The following is a 20358-nucleotide window of genomic DNA, read 5'->3' on the forward strand; positions in this document are numbered from 1 at the left end:
GTAATGTAAATGAGGGCACCCGTTTTTTTGTCATTATGAGCTAACAGCTAATGATTTGGTTGGAACTTAGATTGAGTCACTGCCTTTGAGAAATGCATGATAATCGCGGCATTTACGAACGCGTTTAACGGAGCATAACAAGGCTATTTTAGACTGTTTGACGATAACACTGAGGAGTAATGCGCATGTACTATAAGGACCATCAACACATTTTAGACACTTAAATTGCGAGCAGTTGTCACCATTAGCTAAAATATATATATATATATAGCTCCACAAGCACATGTTCTCACCAAATCTTTGCAACTTGCACAGGTTGATCAGCATTATGAATACAGTTTTTTTCCACCACCGCTAAGAGCTGATGTGTTTCCAATGATTCCTTATGTATGACACATTGATTTAATTTCAGACCCCAGGTCCCTGATGAAGGCTACCAGTTAGCCGAAATGCATTGGTTAACTATCTGGGAATGACAACTGGAGGTTGATATTATTATTGGATTGAAAATAATGAAATAATAAAGATAAATGCAAGAAAAAATTGCGGAAGAAAATAAAGAATTGAACTTTGAATTGGGAGTATTTCTTGAAAAAGTTTGCAACCCCATGAGGGGAGAAGGCTGTGACCAGGGGACGTCACCCAATCAGGGGCAGGCTTGTTGTGGTTATATTGAAGTGCTTCAACGGAAAGCACACCCTGGAGCACGCAACAGCAGAAAAAAGGTAATACAAGTTGTGAGTGCAAGTGTAAAACAAGTTGTTCCAATATAGACTGTGACCACAAAAAGGGCAGTCCAGCCTGAACTACTAGGCGGTATTCCCTCTGTACGTGGACTGCTCCCGTTTCATTGGGGCCACACCTCGTTTTCCACACATTGGGTGCCCCCCTTAAGAGTGGCGTTAGTGGTTGCCCCTTAAATTCAGGCGATGTGGTAATTAGACACGTTGGTGGAAGTGAGTTTATAGTTCTGGTGCGATGGATTAAAAAAAAAAAATTATGTGCGCCCTGTGGAAAGATTGCCCACCAGGTGTCACCTGAAAAGGTTTATTAATACCATTCATGTGATAAAAAGTGCGGGACAAAAGAAGGAAGGAGAGTGAGACTGAGAAGGATGGTCAAAGATAGTATGGTGAATGGTGATGTACATTTGGACTCTGTGGTTGTAGGTGTGCGTGTGTGTGTGTTTTGTACAAAATGATAATTTCCTTTTGGGTCAGCTAGTGATGTCCATTTCGGATATCACCAGGCCACACACCCGAAGGCACTCAGTGTTCATCTGTCTGCGCATTTTGACTCATTGGTGCAGGAGATGTAAACTTTGTGCAGCATTATTAGCTGAAGTAACTGAAAACTGAGCCTCACAGTGGCCACTTGCTGGAAGGCGAGAGCCTAAGCCCAGTCCTCCTCCTGTATGTTTTCTAGGTCTGCGTCCTAGCACTGCCGGAGCTGGGCCTGCGTGACTGGGGAGTTGTTTGAGTTTGCGGTATGTGAGTGAGGTTGCCTTGATGGAGAAGCGTTCCTCCAACAGTCTGTCCTCCAGACGAGACGATTCTGGTAGGGCTTCATCGGGGGCAGTGCTGCCAGAAGAGCATGACGAATCTGTAGGTGAAGAAAAGCCTCAGTGGGGGCTAGTTCGTATGTATTTTGTTGCTCCATGAAGGAGATTTCCCACTTGGTTGTACATATCTCCCATCATGGAGATCCCTACCAGATCCCACTTCTCGATACCTTGTTGTCAAGCGATCGTGCCCAGGACTTCTGAGGCCCATAGGGGGTGGCATTTGTTAGTTGTCTCTCCCACCCTAGTTTCCTTAGGGTAGAGTGCCATAGGACGACCGTGAGGGCCGTTGGTTCCTCCAAGCATAAGTGATGATGAGTAGTAAATACTGCTCGACAATAACCCCTAGACTGTAGGACCGCCCTTCCCAATCAGGAGAGTGCGAGGGATCTCCAGTATCAAACATCACTTTTGAGATGTGTCAGGAGGCCCGTGAGGTTTTGTGCAGTAAATACCTTGGGGTTGGTAGTCACGTGGACACCGAGGCATCAAACTCATCAAGGCAACTCGGATCCCACTGCCAGGAGGAAAGTGGGCGCCTGTCCATGAAGGGTAAACATTAGATTTAGACCAATTAATTAGGTACCTAGAATACTCCCCACAGATCGAGAGGATACCCATCAGCTTGGGTACAGTAGACCAAAGAGAGGCAATGTACAGGAGAATGTCGTCAGCACACAGTGATATTCTGTCCTCCCAGTGCTCCGTACATCGCAAGCCACATTCAAGGGGTCCTCTCTAACCCAAGCCGCAAGCGGTTCCAGAATCAATGCAAAGACCAGGGGAGAAAGGGGGCAGCCCTGACATGTTCCTCTGTGGAGGTTAAAAGCCGTTGAGACTCTACCATTAACTACCACTCGTGCCATCGGATGTGCATATAGCAGCCGTAGCCAGGAAAGGAATTTTGGGCCAAAGTCCATATGTTTAAGCGCAGCAAAAAGATATGGTCATTTAACTGTCTCGAGTGACCATATCATTGCGTCTTCCTTGATTCTGTCCGCTCGCCCCCAGATTCCATGGAGTAGTTGTAAATTCAACGTCACACTGCGGCCAGGAATAAGCACTGATTGATCAGGATGGACCAGTCTCGTTGTCATTGAGGTCAGATGGAGTGCAAGATTTTTAGCTAATATTTTCGGTTCTGCATTATGCAAATAAATGGGCCTATAGGATGCACACTGATGTGGAGGACTGCCTTCTTTATGAATTACCACCCCTAAGGCCAGTCGCTGTTTTTCCGGAAACATGCCTGTATGTCTGCTCTCTTTGAACATTTTCAAGAGATAAGGTGCAATTGTGGTTGCTGTAAGTTTGTACAGTTCTACTGGCATTCCATTGGGCCCCACAGCCTTTATCGGCTGTAGCGACCGGATGGCTAATGTAAGCTTATTCTCTGTGAGGTCACTTTCCAAAAGTGCTACCTTATTCAGAGATATGGTGGAGAGGTGCCTATCCGCTAAAAAGGTCAAGGAGTCCCTCTCCGAAGGCGATGTATCAGAGTATATTTGTGAGTATTAGGTAGCAAATGAGTCCGCAATATCCTTTGGGTCTCTCAGGCGCACTCTGTCTGGAGATTCCACTGCCACCACCCATCTGCTGGCCCAATCTTGTCTCTCTAGCTAGCAAGTAGTTTTCCTGATCGGTCCCCCAGGTTCGTAGATCTTATGATCGGTGGCTTTGTGCCTGTTTCTAGCCGCATCTGTCACCACAGACCTATACTCCTGCTGTTTCAATCACAGGCGATGTTGTATGTGTGCTGGTGCATTTTGCACCACTTGTGTTTCCAACAGTAGATTTTCCTGTTTGAGCTTCTCCACTTTCTCATTTTTGTCTCTCTTATGTCCCACCTTAGGGGACAGGGCCTGTCCCCTAATCACTGCCTTATAGGCTTCCCAAAGTGTTAGGGAAGAGGTAACAGAGTTTAAGTTTTCTTGGAAATAATGGTTAGTGTGTTGCTGTAGCCCCTCTCGTATAGCTGGGAGTTTTAAAAACCATGCATTTATGGGAATTGTATCCTTTACCCTTTGCTTGCCCCCACAATATCTTGCCCACATGGGGGGAATGGTCCAATATTCCTCTTGCTAAATGTTTCACCTCTCTCATTTTTGTGAGAGAAGAGGCAGTTGAGATGTAGAGGTCCATGCGAGACCTGCTACCATGGGCCCCTGAGTGAAAAGTGAAGTGCTGTGTAGATGGGTTAAGGGTCCTACAAACATCTGCTAGCCCCAGTACTGTTAGGAAGTTTGCTATTTTGGTGGTTGAGGGAGAAGCCTGTCTGGGGGGGGGGGGGGCGTCGGTCCACATTGTCGTCCAGTTTCATATTGAAGTCTTCCCTCATTAAGACCTCCCCATCTGGCAATTGGAGCAGGAGCGCTCCCATCGGTATGAAGACCAGGAGGCACATATGCTGATATTACATCAGTCTGTTCCCCCTCCCAAAATCCTGTTAATGGGCTGAACCTGCCCTGCCTGTCTACCCATGTCTTTTGACTCGTGAATGGAGAGCTTTTTTTAAGTAGGATACCTACCCCACAGGAGCTAGAAGTGTAACCCGCATGGACAGTCATTTTGTATGCCCATCAATCGAGAGCCCTGCATGTGTTTCCCAAGAGGTGAGTCTCCTGTAATAAGACAATGTCTGGAGAGTGTTGTTTAATATACTGTGACACTATCCCCCTTTTGATTTTGTCACCTAGTGCATTCACATTCAAAATGCTGAGCTCAGGGAGCTTTACGTCTATCCCAGTTGTCATTTGCCTGTATGTGAGTCTTATTACTCCCACCGAGCCTTGCCCACATATTACCAACATTGCTATTTTGTACCTGGTTTGGACCTGTCTACCTATATATATATATACAGAGACCGGATGGTTCCACCCAAAGATGTAAGCAGCCATGTAACGAGATAACATCCCTGAAGAAAACAAAATTACAAAAACTTTCACAATGAAAACACCCTCACTCCCCCTTCCCGCTTCCCTGCATGACTGACGTAGAACTGCCCCCCCCCAACTTAGCAGAGTGCCTGTCGCCCCAACCCAACATCTGAAACTTTAGGGATCGTAGGCCATCCCCACAGCCCGCCACACATCCTCAAGATGAATGCAATGAATGGCACTCTTTGAAACAATAGTAAAAATTCTGACCTTGGAAGATCATGTTGGTCCGCCATGAAGCACTCTAGGCCCCCCCACCCCCTCCCCCTAACCCCAAGCCGAGGTGCAAGGCTCAGTGTCCCTAGTGATACTGTTGCTGTTTTTCCTCCGGCTGGACGTGAAGATCCCACAAGTCATTACCTTCCCCCATGTCAGTCTTTGTGCCTTTGCTCGGTTTCCTCTCCCCGTGCCAGGGGGTTTCGCTCAGTTCGTGGAACTTGTGTTACCTTAATCCTTCCATTGTTCTCACAGAGCGTTCCACCTTTCGCGCCGACGACAGATCGCCAGCCCTCCAACCATTCCCATGCCTCCTCTGGAGTTGTAAAGAACCATGTCTTGCCCTCAGATTCAATGCATAATCACGCTTGGAAGAGCATTAAGTATTTCACTTCCTTTTCTTACAACACCTTCTTAACTTCAAGTAATCTCAGTCTTTGACGCTGAACCTTTATCGTGAGATCTGGGAAGAAGGACATACGTGCGTTTTCATATAGGACCGGTGGAGCTATTCTTGCCATTTGGAGGATGGTATCATGGTCTCTATAGTGAAAGAGCCGGGCAAGCAATGGTCGAGGCAGTGCCCCCGGACAGGGGAGACCCTCTAGCAATGGTTGAGGCAGTGCCCCTGGACGGTGGAGCCCCCCTGGCACTCTGTGCGCCCTCTCGACAGAGAAGAGTTTGGGAAGACCCGCAGGGCTGGAGATACTTGATGACGAGGTCCTCCACAAACAAGCCCGCTTCAGGTACCTCCACCCGTTCCGGGACCCCCAAGATCAGAACGTTATTGCTCTGGGATCTTCCTTTGTAGTCCTCAAGTCGTTCCTCCAGTTTATTCGAGGTCTCCAAGTGCTTTAAGGTTGCTTGTGTCTTGCGCTATGGTGGACACTATGTCCTTGATTTCTTTAACTCTGGATCCCAGGTTGCAGAGGTCCACACGCATCTGGGAGAATTCCGTTGTAACTGTATCAATCCGGACTTCCAGGGCAGTACGGACTCCCTGTATTGCGGCCATGATGTCGTGTAGGGAGACCGAGGCCTTTTCCAGTTCCTGCAGTGTGTTGGAAAGTGAGTGATCGGGAGGATCTGACAAGCCGTCCTGCCCTTTGGACTGGGAGAATTAGTCTATTTTTGTTTGGTGGGACCCCTTCATGGCCTTTCCACCAGTCATTCTGCTAGGACCAGACAGCTGGTCGAGGTGTTATATGTCCTCGAGAGCGAATGAACGGGTTTGCGGCGCCTCAACCGCACCAGGTCGGTGCACCACCACCTCCCGCCACCCAGGACTGCTCTTCTTTGTTCTCCCGGTCTGACCATTTAGAGTTGGCGTCAGGGGCACGGTACAGTCCTAGTGCGTCTCGGCACTTACAGGCCGCCCCTAACTGGATGTAAGTCCCCCTCCGGGAAAGAAGTTGAGCTCTTGGGTTGATATCCTCTGGTGTCTCTGGGAGTCAGGAAACGCCAGTCTTCAGGTGGGCACCTGCTACCACCGTCCAGGGTCCCTGACCACCTCTCAGGCTCACCCCGGTGCACCCAGTGGCTCCGAAGGCCTCCAAATAAGCTCAACCAGGCCATGTTGTTACTGAGTACTGCCTTTGGGATTAGGCCTGACTTTTGTTCATTTCCTCTGTGCTGCGACTTTGCGGAGGCCAAGAGTTCTCCCGGTCACCTCCCCCAGCAAAGCTGTATGTGGGTCTCTCGTCGGAAGGAATTAGGAGGGAAGCCGCCCACGGCGGGGGCACCACCAGTTGCCCCGCCACACCACTGCCATCCCAGGCCCAAGCACCTCACAGGGGTCGGGGGCGTGGCAGCACTTAAAATTACTTCACAGTTGGGGAGGCCGGTCAGCCCTTCACTGTCCTCACCCCTCCCTCTCCTCCCCCCCCCCCCCCCAACCCCATAACTAGGGCCTACTTGCCGTACCAATCTAGGAAAAAGGGGGGTGGGGGGATGGCCAATTTACCTTTGTTGCGGTGTCCGCAGCGCATCACAGTGCCATTCTCCCAGCACCCGATGAGAACCTCACCTTGTCTTGTTCCCGTAGTGGGGGAGAGGGGCAGCCAGGGAATCCGTCCCAGAGACCCTCGCCTCAGTGCCAGCTATAGAAGGGGGTGATACAAAAGGGGATGATGGACGGATTGTGGTTTATGCATTTGTCACCCCGAGTGGTATGGGTATGCTCAGACGGTAGTTCTATGCTCTCCAGACCACTGGATTCAAGCAAGCCGGGCTGAAGACGGCTGGAATGCCGGAAACCGGTCCTCGGAAGCTTGTTTCCGGTCCAGGGAAGGCATGGCTTGGCATTTCGAGCTGGACTGTTCCCATGAGGCACATGTTCAGACTGATTTGCATATGGCCATGTCTGAACTGGAGTGGTGTGAAGTGCAAAAAACTGATGGATTTAGGCCCAGATCTCTGTACTGGGGTAAATGTATGACATTGTTCTGCATTCTGTCCATCAACTGGTTTTTGCAGCTATAGAAGGGGGCCAGCACCGCCCAGCTGACCCCGGTCTGTCAGCACACTTGAGGCCACAGCTCCACCTGCCCGCGGGACGTTACGTCCTCTGCTTTACTGCTGCAGTCTCAGCAGGTTCCCGGCGGGCAGTATCTCGCTGTCGCCTTTGACCGTCTTCTACAGGCGTCCAACACAACCTGTGCTTGTATCAACTACGGATATGCGAAGGATCCACAGTGGCAGGGCTTGGAGCTGCTTCAGCAAGCGGACATCTCTGACGGCTGTTGGCCACACTTCCCCAAGACTGGCCCTTTAGTGGGAAAGTATGCAGACTTTATGAGGGAACAGACACAGCCTATTCAAGTTTAAGTGTGCGGATCTGTCCAGCTCCTTCTTCCAATCCTTTCTAGGATGACCCATCAGGATGTAGTTGGCCCCTCAGTTACACCTAAGCTCCCTTTGTGTGTGGCTGCCCAGAGTGAATGCTTAAAGCCTATCTGGCACCCTCCCCAGACATGTATTCAGAGATGGGCATCAGGCAAAGAATGACTAAAGTAAGAAAATGCCATCTCGTCTAGAACACTGAATCGCCCTGCGGAGCCACTGCATCACTCTGAAAAATAGATACACGCTTGTTATGGTGTTGCATCAACTCGAAACTAACCGACTAAACAGCTTCTAAATCACAAAAACGAATGACAAGACATGCAGCCCCACAGCTAAACCCAAAATAGATGTTGAATTAAAGGCAACTACTGTGTTTGCCTGACACAAATCAAGTGAGCAAACAGGAGAAAAAAGAACTAGAACACCCATGTGGCTCCAGCAATTCTGACATTCAAAAACCAAACTGGAGAAATCCTGAATAAATCAACCATAAACACTAGTTCAGATTACACCATACTATTTGCCCTGAAGAAAATACCCTGAGATTTCTAGGGATTAGAAACGTTTCCGCATTTTTTTACTCTGAGGGTGATTTGTTAAGCCTAAGTGGCATGATAGGGAAATTTAGATTTTAGATAAGGAACCCAGAAAAAGGATGAGAAATAGGGTTGTTAAGGAATTCCTTGTGAGTTTTGGTTTGATAAATCCACGGTGCAGTACATAGGTTGTGGAATTTCATCAACAGTGAAAAGTTATATTGTTGTACGAATTTGTATAAGTCTTTTTATTGTTGTAAGAAATTGTATAAGTCTTATTTCATGAAAACTATTATATGTATCGATTCATGTTCAGGCAACCATTGACTAATTGATAAAAATGTGTTGAATGTAAAAAGTTTAGCGAAAAATGGCCATGACCAACAAAATAAATATATTGGCCCCCATTCTGCTTAAATAAATTGCCGGAAACAAAATAAGGTGGTCAGATTCCTATTTTTTTTTCACAATCTTTCTAAACGTGGCATTTTCAAACTCGCAACTTAAAATCTGACTTTACCACAAGTTGTGATTTTAAATTGAGTCCAGACATCAAACTTGAAAAGTCTATTTCTTCACAATTGGAAATTACATTTAAAATATGTGATCAGGTAATCCAAATGTTATCCTACGGGAGAGAAAGACCTTTCAGTAGTAAAAAAAAAAACTAATTTGGGAGTTTTTCACTACCAGGGCATGTAAAACTTAAAAGTACATTATCTTTTTGAGAAGTTGGCCTGGCATATGCTGTCCACTATTCTAGTGGGCACCTTGCACCAGTCCAAACAATGCTTATTGATGGTAGGTTAAAGACAAACTTTATTGAAAGCTATCCTAGTGGTAGCTATGGAGAGCAGCCTTCAGGCAAAGTCTTGATGGAATGTAAAGCAGCTTGTTTTACCAGTCTATAATCTCGTGAATGGCCAGATGAAAGGAGAACCACACCAGGTATTTTTATAAAATATATGTATTTATTCTAAACACATCCGACTCGTCCTCTTTATGAGGATAGAGGCCAAAGTGCATATGGTAAAATTAATATCACACAGTAAATTAGCACAATATACGTTGAGCCCTAGGGGCGTACCAAACCGTATATTAAGAAAGTGGTATAAGAACCACGACTTAACTAGACACAATGCCTAGAGCCTGTAGAATCGCTGGAACCACAAGAAACCACCCAAGGTAGCAGAGGGGACCCACGGGGGACGCGTGCAGTGTGAGAATACAGCCACGAGTCATCGTTCGCTTCTATTGGGCAAGTCGCGGTTGGAAATTTAAAGAAAAGGATGACTTTGAGCAAACCCCTTTAGACTTAAGGTGTTCTAAGGCCAACCCCGATGGGATCACCGGAGTTCTCTCGTTACCTCACCCACTGAAACCGGTGCGGAGGTGTCTTTTGGTGTCTGGAATAGTCGTCGTTTCCACTGGCGATCTGCAGCAAAGTGCTGCTGCCGTCGAAGTGGAAAGTGTCTGGTGTGATCCAAGCCTGGATCGAAGATGAGAAGAACCTGAAAGCAGAGGGGACAGAGTCTGGGTCACTTGCCAGTGACCAGGGGCATGATAGTTGAATGTCCACCGATATCTGGTGATTTCAGGTGAAGGTGAAGCTTGACTCTTCAGCCAGAAAGACCAGGAGGCATCAACGATGACCAGGATCTGGATTCGAGCTGTCCCACAATGGATGCCGAGTGCTGCGGTGTCGGTGCCTGGATTGGACCCAACAAGCCTTGGCAACAGCAACCCACGCAGGAATCTGAGGGACTCCCCACTCGGTGGGAAGTCAGGGCACGTCTGGAGCAACCAGGGAAGCCCAAGGAAAATCAGAGTTGTCTTCACAGGGACCCACCAGTCGAAGGACCAGGGATCGCAAAGGATCCTCGAGCGGAAATGCAAGAAGTGGGCTCACGGAACACTCGTGGAGTGTAGGCTCACAATCTTCGGTGTAATGGTGCTCGGGGTTTGGGCTACAAGTAACCAAAGCTACAAAAAACAGTGGTCCCTACTCGTGGACACAATGGTATACTGAGCTAATAATCACACACCTGATAAGTGTTATGTCTTTTGTCCAGCTGGACAAGGAATTTATTTAACAATTTTCTTAATAAAACTGAATGAACACATTATTAACAAGTGGGCACAGCCGTGACCCACAACATTCAGACAAAACAACGAACAGAATGGTAAAAGGAGCAAAGCAAAAATATGTCTGCGTACTTGTAGTCAGTGTTACAGACAGAGATTGTTATAACCACACCATTGCATTTCACAATATTTTAAATGTCATATTGCATAAGAGGGTTTTTTGGTCGACGACGTTTCGATGCCTAAGTTAAATGAGGGGCATCATCATCAGGACAAAAATATAGTCATTGTTGTCTTTAAATATTACACTGCCTTTTAACACAATTGCGTATTACAACAGGCAAATCATCGGATCAGCAGATACCATGAACATAGGAGGAATCGGTACTGCCTTGTCCAGCGCGGAGAGTCGTCTGGATCGGGAGCGTAATAGCTCGGTATGCAGAAGTTTGAACCCCACCATCCGCCACAGCGTCGCCGACTTCTGCATACTGAGCTGTTACGCTCCCGATTCCTCCTACGTTTTTGTTTGAATGCCCTAAGATTCAGTGAAAACCAGAGTCATTGGCTTGGATCTAGACTTCTTGTGAGTTTGAGCGGGGCCACCTTTGATACTGCTGCATTGATCCAATCTGCATAATTATCCGTATCTACATATGGATCGTTAGACCGAGTGGGTTGAGTAGCTGTCAAGATATCTGTAAGTTCAATTATATTGATTCTATTTCACACCTCTGTTTTTATGGCCTGCGCTGTTCTGCCAGGTAGGGTGTTTGAGGCAGAGATCTTTAGGCTGAAGAACACCGCTTTTTGGTCCGACCACTTTATTGGTATTACGGCTTCAAGCTGCAGGTGTGGATGGCTTGAAAAAAGGCAATTTTTAAGACTTGGCCTGCCTTATATGTAGCAACACTCACCAGTTGTTTAAGATTGAAACAGCTCCGATTATCTGAGTTCTGTTTCTTTTTGATGAAATCTTCCAAATGAAAGTTAGTCGCGTAAGGTATCATTTGAATACTGCAAGCTGGATTCAGTAAATTCATTTAAGGAGATTAATAAGTTAGCTTTACGACCTGGGGACCTATAGATCATAAGACCATTAAAGGTTGAGTTATTTGTAACTTAACCTGAGTGCCTTGATGTCCCTAATGCTCGTTGTCTCGCATAAAATCTCTAGATGATCACATTAGACTATGACACTGTCTACTCTGGAGATGCATAGCCTGCTGGGATTGCAGCAGTTACATCGGTATTTGATTTCACATCTGCCCAAGTCTCAGTTGAAAAGGCTGTGTCTGGGGCATATTTATGTAAATGGTTAAAAATATCATATTTATGCTTGATGACTGATTATGTATTAATCAGTACACAATTCAGCAACAGTGAGTTGGTAGTTGGAAGAGAAACTAATTTTATGTATTACTTTCAGCTGCCATCAAGGGCCCAGTTTGGCACGCAAAGTGACATTGAGTGCAATAAAGACTCTCCAATCCCATATAAAGGTCAAGGTTGTTACATAGCGCATGCCTACCTGGGGTATGAAGCTGAAGTAGCTGTTCTCTGGAATACTTCTTGGGGGAAAATTAAGCAGGGGTTCCGGTACAAGATGCAGTCCAGTCGCAGACCGACTTGCCTTTGGTGCATCTTTGGCACAGCGCATCGCCACTATTTTTAGGTCTCGCCTACGCAGTGCGCATGCACTGCATAGGAGACCCTGAGCTGTCGTTCCAAGCACATACTCTGGCTTGTGGCGGCATACGCCTTGTGGCAATGGGCATCGGCGTGCCACAAGCAAAAGTATGTGCTTTGAAAAACAGCAGACTGCTCTCCCCAGCGCGCGCCCAAGCTTGCAACTGAACTTTGGAAATGTTTTGTCCTGTTCTGACAAATCAAGTCAGCCCGATACTGCACGTGGCAGCTGTCCCTCCTGAGTGGCACTGTTGGTTTTGAACATCCCTGCAGATCGCCGTCCTTGGATTCTCTACTTTCACTGCGGGTGCCGCTAAACACATTTTACCTTAATGTTTTTGGCAGAGAGCCTTTCTGGGTCCCACATTAAAGCTGCAAACCCAGCGAAACTCTGGTGCATTTGTTCTAGATAGATAATTTTTTTAAGATTTGCCTTTTCTTTGCCCATTATCTTGCTGTTTATACCTTAGCAATTTGTGCTTGCTGCTTCCTGCTGCAGATACTGTTTCGCTACTCGCTGGGCATGTGTGACTCTGCATTTGTTCTGACAATCCTGGCAGTACTCGATGTTTTGTTTCCATCCAGCCAGAATGCCCTCAATTCATGCAGCAGCACGTGTTTGTTTACAGCCTATCTTCCGGGTTGCCATGGAGAGGCACATGCGTCCAGGGGCAGAAGGTCGGGTCACATACTTCTTAGCATGAAAACCTTTTATAGGGCCCCTCCCTCTGTATTAACAAGCATTGGCAGAGCCAATAGGTCTCGCCTTTGGGACCTTATAAGTGTTTAGTTATGGAGCACAATATCCTTGGTGCAACATCAACTGTTGCATAGCTAAACACTTATAAGGTCCCAAATGCGAGACCTATTAGGTATGCCAATGCTTGTTCTAATGGGTTGGGCATGTGACAGTCAGCACTAGACTGCTGGCCTGCTCCTCTCCACGGCCCAGCCCTAATGGTCAATGGGAGAAGGAAGACTTGATTCCCCTACATTTCTGTGAGTTTAAGTATAAATTGGCAGGTAGACTTGTGCTCTTACAGGCTCCATATAAGTGCTCCAGAATAAGCAAAGCCAAAAAATAAGTATGCCCCACAGTTGTGCAAAGTAGGTTTTATGCAGCACAAAATAGCAGCAATTCAGATAAGGTTCATTAGCCACAGACAAATGGAACAGAAATAACTGCCTCCCACATACCGTCTGTATTGTGTGCATTTCAGGGGCCTTGCAGCCTCTGAATTCTTACATTTGTATCTGAATTCATCTGTTATAAGTTTATATACTGAAACTATCTTGACAAGCACTGTTGTCCTGGCTCAATACAAAGCAAAGCATGCCAGTGTAACCGTTTACATCTAGCTGAACACACAAACTGGATAGCATTTCCATCTGTTTTGTAAAAGACAGGAGTAGTTACATGCAGTACTCTTTTCTCTGCTTTTCTAGGAAGGCGGTCAGCACACGGAGATGATGAAAGATGAAGATCTCATTAGTCTGATAGATGGCGTCTTACGTGATGACGATAAAAACAACGATGGATATATTGACTATGCAGAATTTGCAAAATCAATGGAATGAATGCCCCTTTGGTTTCCTGAAGTTGTATACAACTGCTACCTAACATAATGTGATATATGACTTGGAATAGTACTTGTAAACAGCAGCCTCTATGTTGTAGGATCCTATTGTACAGATGTGTAAAACGCACCTGCAGCTCTTGTTTACAGGTGGAGAGTACTTGTGTTGTCATGGAAGAAGCTGTGCGAGAATCACCCTGCTTCTCTGTGTCTACTTTGAATTTCTAGAAGGTTAATTATTCTGCCTACTGGGTTGACGTTTGGTCAACGATGTTTAGCTGCCTATGTTTGACGTTCTCATGATTTGTATTATGTTGAAGTGTATTTTTTGAATTTTAAGTTTGACTTTGTTTCTGTAAGTCCTAAAACTTCCCTCAGAATTATTGTTAAATATCAGATGGCATGGAGGTTGGACAGGATACAGACAATTAGTGTAATGTTGCTGTTCATATTAGGCTGGCCAATGCGATACTGTGAAATAAACTCATCTGTGACACTGGTACTGCAGTATTTCGGCCCAACAGATTAGACTCTGACCAGGCCAGAAAGATTTACATTTATATTTAACCAGGTCAACCAAGACTTCACCTTTTCATCTTATTTCAAAGTAGATTACAGTCTGCACTTAATTTTAATAAGTGTGCCTCTGCATTTGTTTATTTGTTAAATACTTTCATGAATATTGCTCTAAACGAAGCTTGGAACTGACGAGGCAACTACAGAACGAGCCCTCTGCAACTTTACATTTTGTATGTTCTATCTTAAAGAACCAGAGCGTGTTGCAGTCATATAAAAGGAAAGTGCTTAAGTCATGCATTTGAATTTCTATGGAGGGAGTTTAAACCCTGTGTGGTAAGACGTGATTTATGTGCAGGTAAATGTGCATTCTGTGCCTCATGTTATAGAGCTTCAGTCAGTGCTGACTAGGCTAGTTCTGCAGTAAGAAGTGGTGTTATGTTTATCATGATTTGATCAGTTCCCACAAAGCAGAAGGCAGATCTAATGTGGCTTTAAAATTAACCTTCTTTTTGATCCTTGTTGGTGTGCTTTTGGTTTTCAATACATTTGAGGCACATACTTGGATTAGTGAAAGCACAAATACTACCATTAATCAGACTCAGTGCAAGTTTTGGCAACTGCAGAAGCAAGCAAGGGCGTATTAGGAGTAGATATGTTATGGCCAATTCCCAAAAATCATTGGTTGCTTATTGTCCTTCTAATTTGGAAAATTCAATAATTTAGAATGTCGATTAGCAGTTGCTGACAGTTTTGCAGCTAAGCAAGTTTGCTTAATACTGAATATGATTGACAATTGACATGAAAAAGCTGGTAGGTTTAGCTTAATTCACACTGCTGTGAGATCATTGATGGAAGTGTATTAAGTGTTGTGATATATATTCTGAATCACTAGCCTCCCCTCCCAGTATCAGAGACGCTAGCCCATACGTTACTGAGATACTTTCCCTGGAGCATGAGAAAGATAAGTCTTGCAGTTAACATTAGTGGAAGTAGGTGAGGCTGTGGCAGATGATATAGCACCACTGCTATCTTGTACCAATGATTATTATTTTTTCTTTTTAATGTGCATTGTGCTTACAAATACACTTTTAGGTGAATGAAACCAAATATAATGTTCTAGTTACAACAAAATCCTACATTGAACATTTTTTAAATATTCGGTCACTGCTGTCATTCTTAAAACTTTCCTGCAATGCTCAACCATTTCTGATGTCATTTTCAATGTTAACCTTTTATTTACAGCGTACCCACTGAAGCAGTGCCTCTAGTATTGTTTGATCTTCCACCAATTGTAACTCTCTGCATAGTTAATTGGTGACGCGTGCTCAACGGATATTCACGTCATAACGTTGTGTCCAACTTAATGTGGCAATGTGTCCAACTTAATGTGGCCAATTTCATGGTTACATGCTAACCAGATTACGAACCAGAAATTATACCATTGACCAAGTAATGTATGCCTTTTTTTAAACTTAGTTTAGTTCTTCTGAACTTTTATAAGCAGTTTAGAGTTTTCAAATTACCCTCTACAAATTGTAGAAACACCATGCACATTGATGATGAGCTTCATGATTTGTGTTTTCACGTTTAGCCTTTGATGTTGTATGCCTTTCTGGTAGTGTTATCAAAAGCATCTTTAAAAATGTATGCAATTGAAAACAGTTACTCATAACCATTTAAAGTGAAATTTGTTCTGTATTAAATTACACCGCGTACTATGTTTCTTGCAGTTCTAAAATGTTTTGCTCATCGTTTAAAATCAAAATCTTTAGCAGATTGAATTTCTGTTGTGGCTTTCAAATGTTCTGCAAGAAAATTAATATTCTACTTGTTTTTGTGTTAAAGGATTTAATTCTGCTTTTTTCTCCTGAACATAAAAAAGAGAATACAAAGAAATTCTTCATTACCAAAAGGTCCTAACTTTCAAGCAATTTTTTCTTTATTTTACGTGTCATGTGGTTTGTCAGCAATTAGCTATCGTTATTGCTACTCCTGTGGCAGTTGAAGTAATTTGGTGTTTGTATTTGTTGAAAACATGTTTATTTAAGAAAATAAATATATATTTGCAGAGAAGTTAAAACCTGCTCAATGTAAGTGGAATGCTGGCCTTTGCAGAGGTTTGGGCTAGTGTACAACACAATATATTTTAAACTTTGTTTTCCAGAAAGCTTTTCTAAAACAATGACCATGTCGCAACACCTGAATGATTAAAAAGCTTTCTTTACAACTACATTTGTAGGGCGAAAATAAAAAGGGATGGCAATAAAAACTTGCAATTACTTAAATAATCAGAATTATCAGTACCCTTAAATTCCCATTCTAGTCCAGTGGTTATCTCTGCCTTCTAGGTTTGGGTCCATAATCTGATTGTACATCTGTTAAAGCTTGAAGATTTGAGTGCTGGTATTATGTATGTATGCACGCAAAGTCACCCCAACCCTGTGTTTTTGTTCGATCATTCTTGCCTCTTTCTTTCCCAACAAATGGTGTGGATCAGAAGGTGCTTAGTGGATCTACAAAGATTCTTGAATTTTTTTCTATCTATATTTTGTCATCCTTTTCTTTCCATCTCTTTTATTCAGAAGGGGTAACTTACCACGTAAGCGCTGTGTTTCGGGCGTGTGGGGGGATCATTCATTTGGGCTTTCCTGCACCCTGTTTGCTACTATTGATATGAAGGTCCATCGTAACCGACTGCCATACAAAGCAAAGGTGCACAATCCCTAAAAAGACATTTGATTTCATCACCAGAAGAAACAGTAAGGGGGTAAGTGCAGGGTCTCAGTCAATGGATGCTGCAGCAACAACCTGCTGCATTTGCTTAGCTGTCTTGAGTCAAGCTTTTAAAATGCAGTGAAATCTCTGTAGAAATGATTCGGAGGACTCAATGGTAAAAGGCATAGGTGCAAAAAAAGATTGACAAGTTTCTACAGTTTCAGAAATGTCGCTGAAGCCTCTTAACATAACTGCAGTAAATTATGTTGCGTTTTAAGTGTACACAAGGGTACAGAAACTACCATCAGGTTTTTATGCAAACAGGAGGCTGATACCTGGTCGCAGCAATAATCAGGAACATGGCTGCTGCAGGGTCATTTCTTTATTCTTACTTAACACGTGGAACTCTCCCTACTCAAAAGAATCTCACACCTCTAAGTGTGTTAATTCTTTTGCACCCATAGTTTGCTCTCGTCTCGCCAACTTAATAAGTGGTTTTTACCTCCAGTCTATTTTTCAGTCCATTCAATTCTTTATTAAGATTTGGATCTCAATGAGGTCCACTTTAAAACGAGACCAAGTATAAAAGATAATTACAGATCATAATAGGATAGACCAGTTACAAATTACATATTTAAGTCCTTTACTGTGATAAGTAAATTGAGTTAAATACAAAGGCAAATTGTAATTATATAAAATGTCAGTAATGTAGCAGTTCATAAAATGTCAGTTTTGTGCAAAAAGAAAAATCACAGCCATAAAGCAGCAGAGGCTATATCCAGATTCAAAAGAGAGAGCAGGTACATTTAAGGCTGAGACTTCATTCTGCCATAGCAGCAACAATTGAGTGCAAAATTCTGCAAAAGATATAGGGACACCAGATGAAACAAAATGCTAGAAGAGTTGATCACAGATCACAAAATAGAGTTGATTTTTAAGTACAATAATTCTTTACCTCAAAAAATAAATATTAATTATTTCCCCAATTTGTTAATACAGAAGTTACGTAAAAAAGTGAGTGACATAAAAAAAATCTATTATTAGAATCCGCAAGTAGGTATAAGGATTATATGACTGGTTAGAACCGAACCCTTGCCCCCTGTCAGGGCTGGTCTGGCTAAACATCTTCTGAAGCGACATTACTGAGTCAAGAAGTATTTTTCCAAACAAAGGTCTTCTTGTAAGTTAAAAGCCCTATTGAACCGTTTGCAGAAGAACTCCAAAATGGCAGCCGCTCGCAACCATTCAGGTTGCCAGTCTTGTGTCTAAAGCCTTTTCAGTGCGTAGCTGAGCTTGCGGTTCCCCACGAATTTGAATGCGCATTTCAACTGATTTTCTATGAGGAATGGTAACATTCTCCTTTGCGGCATTCCTCCTGACTTTGGGTGGGTTTGTGAGTATTTTCTAGTGAAGACCGAGAGACTGAATTTGTTACCGCGGCTGCGGTAAATTTTTTCAATTATTATTTGACAAGGAGTTGTCAGAAGTTTGTTCCAGTATAGCGTATTTGCCAGACTCCAGAACTAAGGTACAGCGGTCAATGCAGAAGGGTTACAAAAGTCTTCCATCCTTTTCCGAGTTCAAATTCCCTTATGTGATAGAACCCAGTGACTAGAATTTTGTTTTTTTCTCTGAAACGGTATGAAGAAAATATCGTAAAGGTGTCAGTAGACACATCTTATTTTGGAAACCTGCACAAGAGACTTTTGTCAAGCACGGAGCTGAAAAGAATTTGAGTATTAGAATTAAAGAGAACCTGCATTTCTAGAAGCAAGGACTGAGAGAGAATATTGGTACAAAGAACTTATACGTATGTGTAGATATATATATATATATTTTTCATGAACGATCCTGTCGCAGAGGGAACAGCTTGGCAAGTCGGTGCTTGGTTCGGGGCCGGGGCCGAAAACGACCAGCACATGGCCAATGTAGCGTTATGGTTACGCTACATTGACGATCTCTTCCTATTATGGAAAAGAACGAGATCTGAATTTCTAATTTTCTTCGAAGAACTTAACAACAATACAGTTGGCTTAAAATTCACCTACAACATAAGCAATAAAGAAGTGGAATTCCTGGACACAAAAGTATACATTCAAAACAACCAAATACATACCACTACTTTCAGGAAGTAAACAGCCACAAACCGCATTCTGCACGGACGAAGCTTTCATCCTGAAAAATTGAAGAAAAGCATCCCGTATGGTGAATTATTAAGAATGCGGAGAAACTGTTCAGAAGAAACAGAAATGGAAAGGAACTTCGATGACACCAAAAAAAGATTCCTACAACGCGGTTACAAACGCGAAGACATCATCCAGGGAGAAATAAAGGCCAGAACAAAAAGCAGAGCAGAAATACTATTACCGAAATCATCAGGTACGGATCTGACCAAGGAACAAACCAAGACCGATCCCCCAAGGATGATCGTCACATACAGTAAGGAATGTCACAAAATACGCAAGATATTAAGCAAGTACTGGCATCTGATACAGAAAGACCCTGATATAGGCAAAAACATAGGAGAAAGACCACTAATGACCTATAGAAGAGCTCCCAATCTTGCGGATCACCTGGTACATAGCCATTACGAAGGAAAGAAAACGACCAATTGGCTTACAGAAAAGAAGAAAGGTTTTGTAAGATGCAGCACATGTAAAGCCTGCAAGATAGGAAGAAACATGAAAATAACCAATGATCCCAAAGGCAAGACTTACATTATAAGAGAACACATCACTTGTGAAACTAGCTTTGTAGTCTATATGCTACAATGCTATTGTGGAAAGCAATACATCGGAAGTACCACCTGCACCCTAAAGAAAAGTATAATGGAGCACATCCGTGCAATAGAGAACAAAGATTTCGCATACGCTATGGCTAAACACATAGCAACCCATGCCAACAAAACGTGGAAGGATACCCACTTTTTTGGCCTGGCAGCAATACAGCAACATGAACGTGGTGGAAACAAAAAACAAAACCTAAGAAGATTAGAATCCAGACTAATCATGCGTTTCAAAACAAGACAACCGATAGGATTGAACGAGAGCGAAGAACTCTATTTCCACCTTTGAACGAATGTACTCTCATAATATGCCGAAGGAAATCATTAATCTAACTGACATTGGGAACACATATATGACCAAATGAAAACAATTTGCTCTCCTTATTTGGTGTGCATGTACTTCATTGTGTCTAATTAGTGGCAGTGACAAGGGCACTCAGCCCGAGAAATTATAAACTGTGTGCACAGCCGGATACTTTAACATATGGCAAAATATGGAGGACGTATTTCCACAAGTGCACAGTCAAAGACACTGCCGAGACACACATTCATAGTGCTTAAAAGAACATTGAATCGATGTATGGCACTAAGCCTATAACCTAGCAAACTGTGTGCATGCATAGAAATGATAACATGACAGTAATGTTGTAAACAAACAAGCTAAATTAGACTTGTACTGCATGTCCCACAATGCACTATGAGAATCACTAAAAGATATATAGTTGTAAGTAAAGTAGGACAACTGTGTAACACTGCCGTTAGAAGGAACCATCTGGTTCGAAACGCGTAGGCTGTAACAGTGTGTGAATAAATCTCCAATTCCAAAGAGCGGAGTGCTGGTTTTTCTTTTTGTGAGTAATATATATATATATATATATCTTACCAACTCTAAAGA

At 43.6% G+C, this 20358-nt stretch overlaps 1 protein-coding gene across 2 annotated transcripts in view; it reads left to right on the forward strand.

Moving 5' to 3' along the window:
- The window catches only part of MCFD2 (multiple coagulation factor deficiency 2, ER cargo receptor complex subunit), a 109687-nt gene extending 93644 nt beyond the window's left edge, over positions 1–16043 (forward strand). For both annotated transcript variants that reach the window (XM_086927775.1, XM_086927776.1), the window contains exon 4: positions 13314–16043. In XM_086927775.1, coding sequence (XP_086783901.1) covers positions 13314–13445 — 132 coding nt within the window. In that variant the 3' untranslated portion in view covers positions 13446–16043. The remainder of the gene's footprint in view (positions 1–13313) is intronic.
- Positions 16044–20358: the final 4315 nt, after the last annotated feature.

The sequence above is a fragment of the Lissotriton vulgaris genome, chromosome 6 (assembly GCF_964263255.1).
Source record: "Lissotriton vulgaris chromosome 6, aLisVul1.2, whole genome shotgun sequence".
In the NCBI taxonomy this organism is placed as follows: Eukaryota; Metazoa; Chordata; class Amphibia; order Caudata; family Salamandridae; genus Lissotriton; species Lissotriton vulgaris.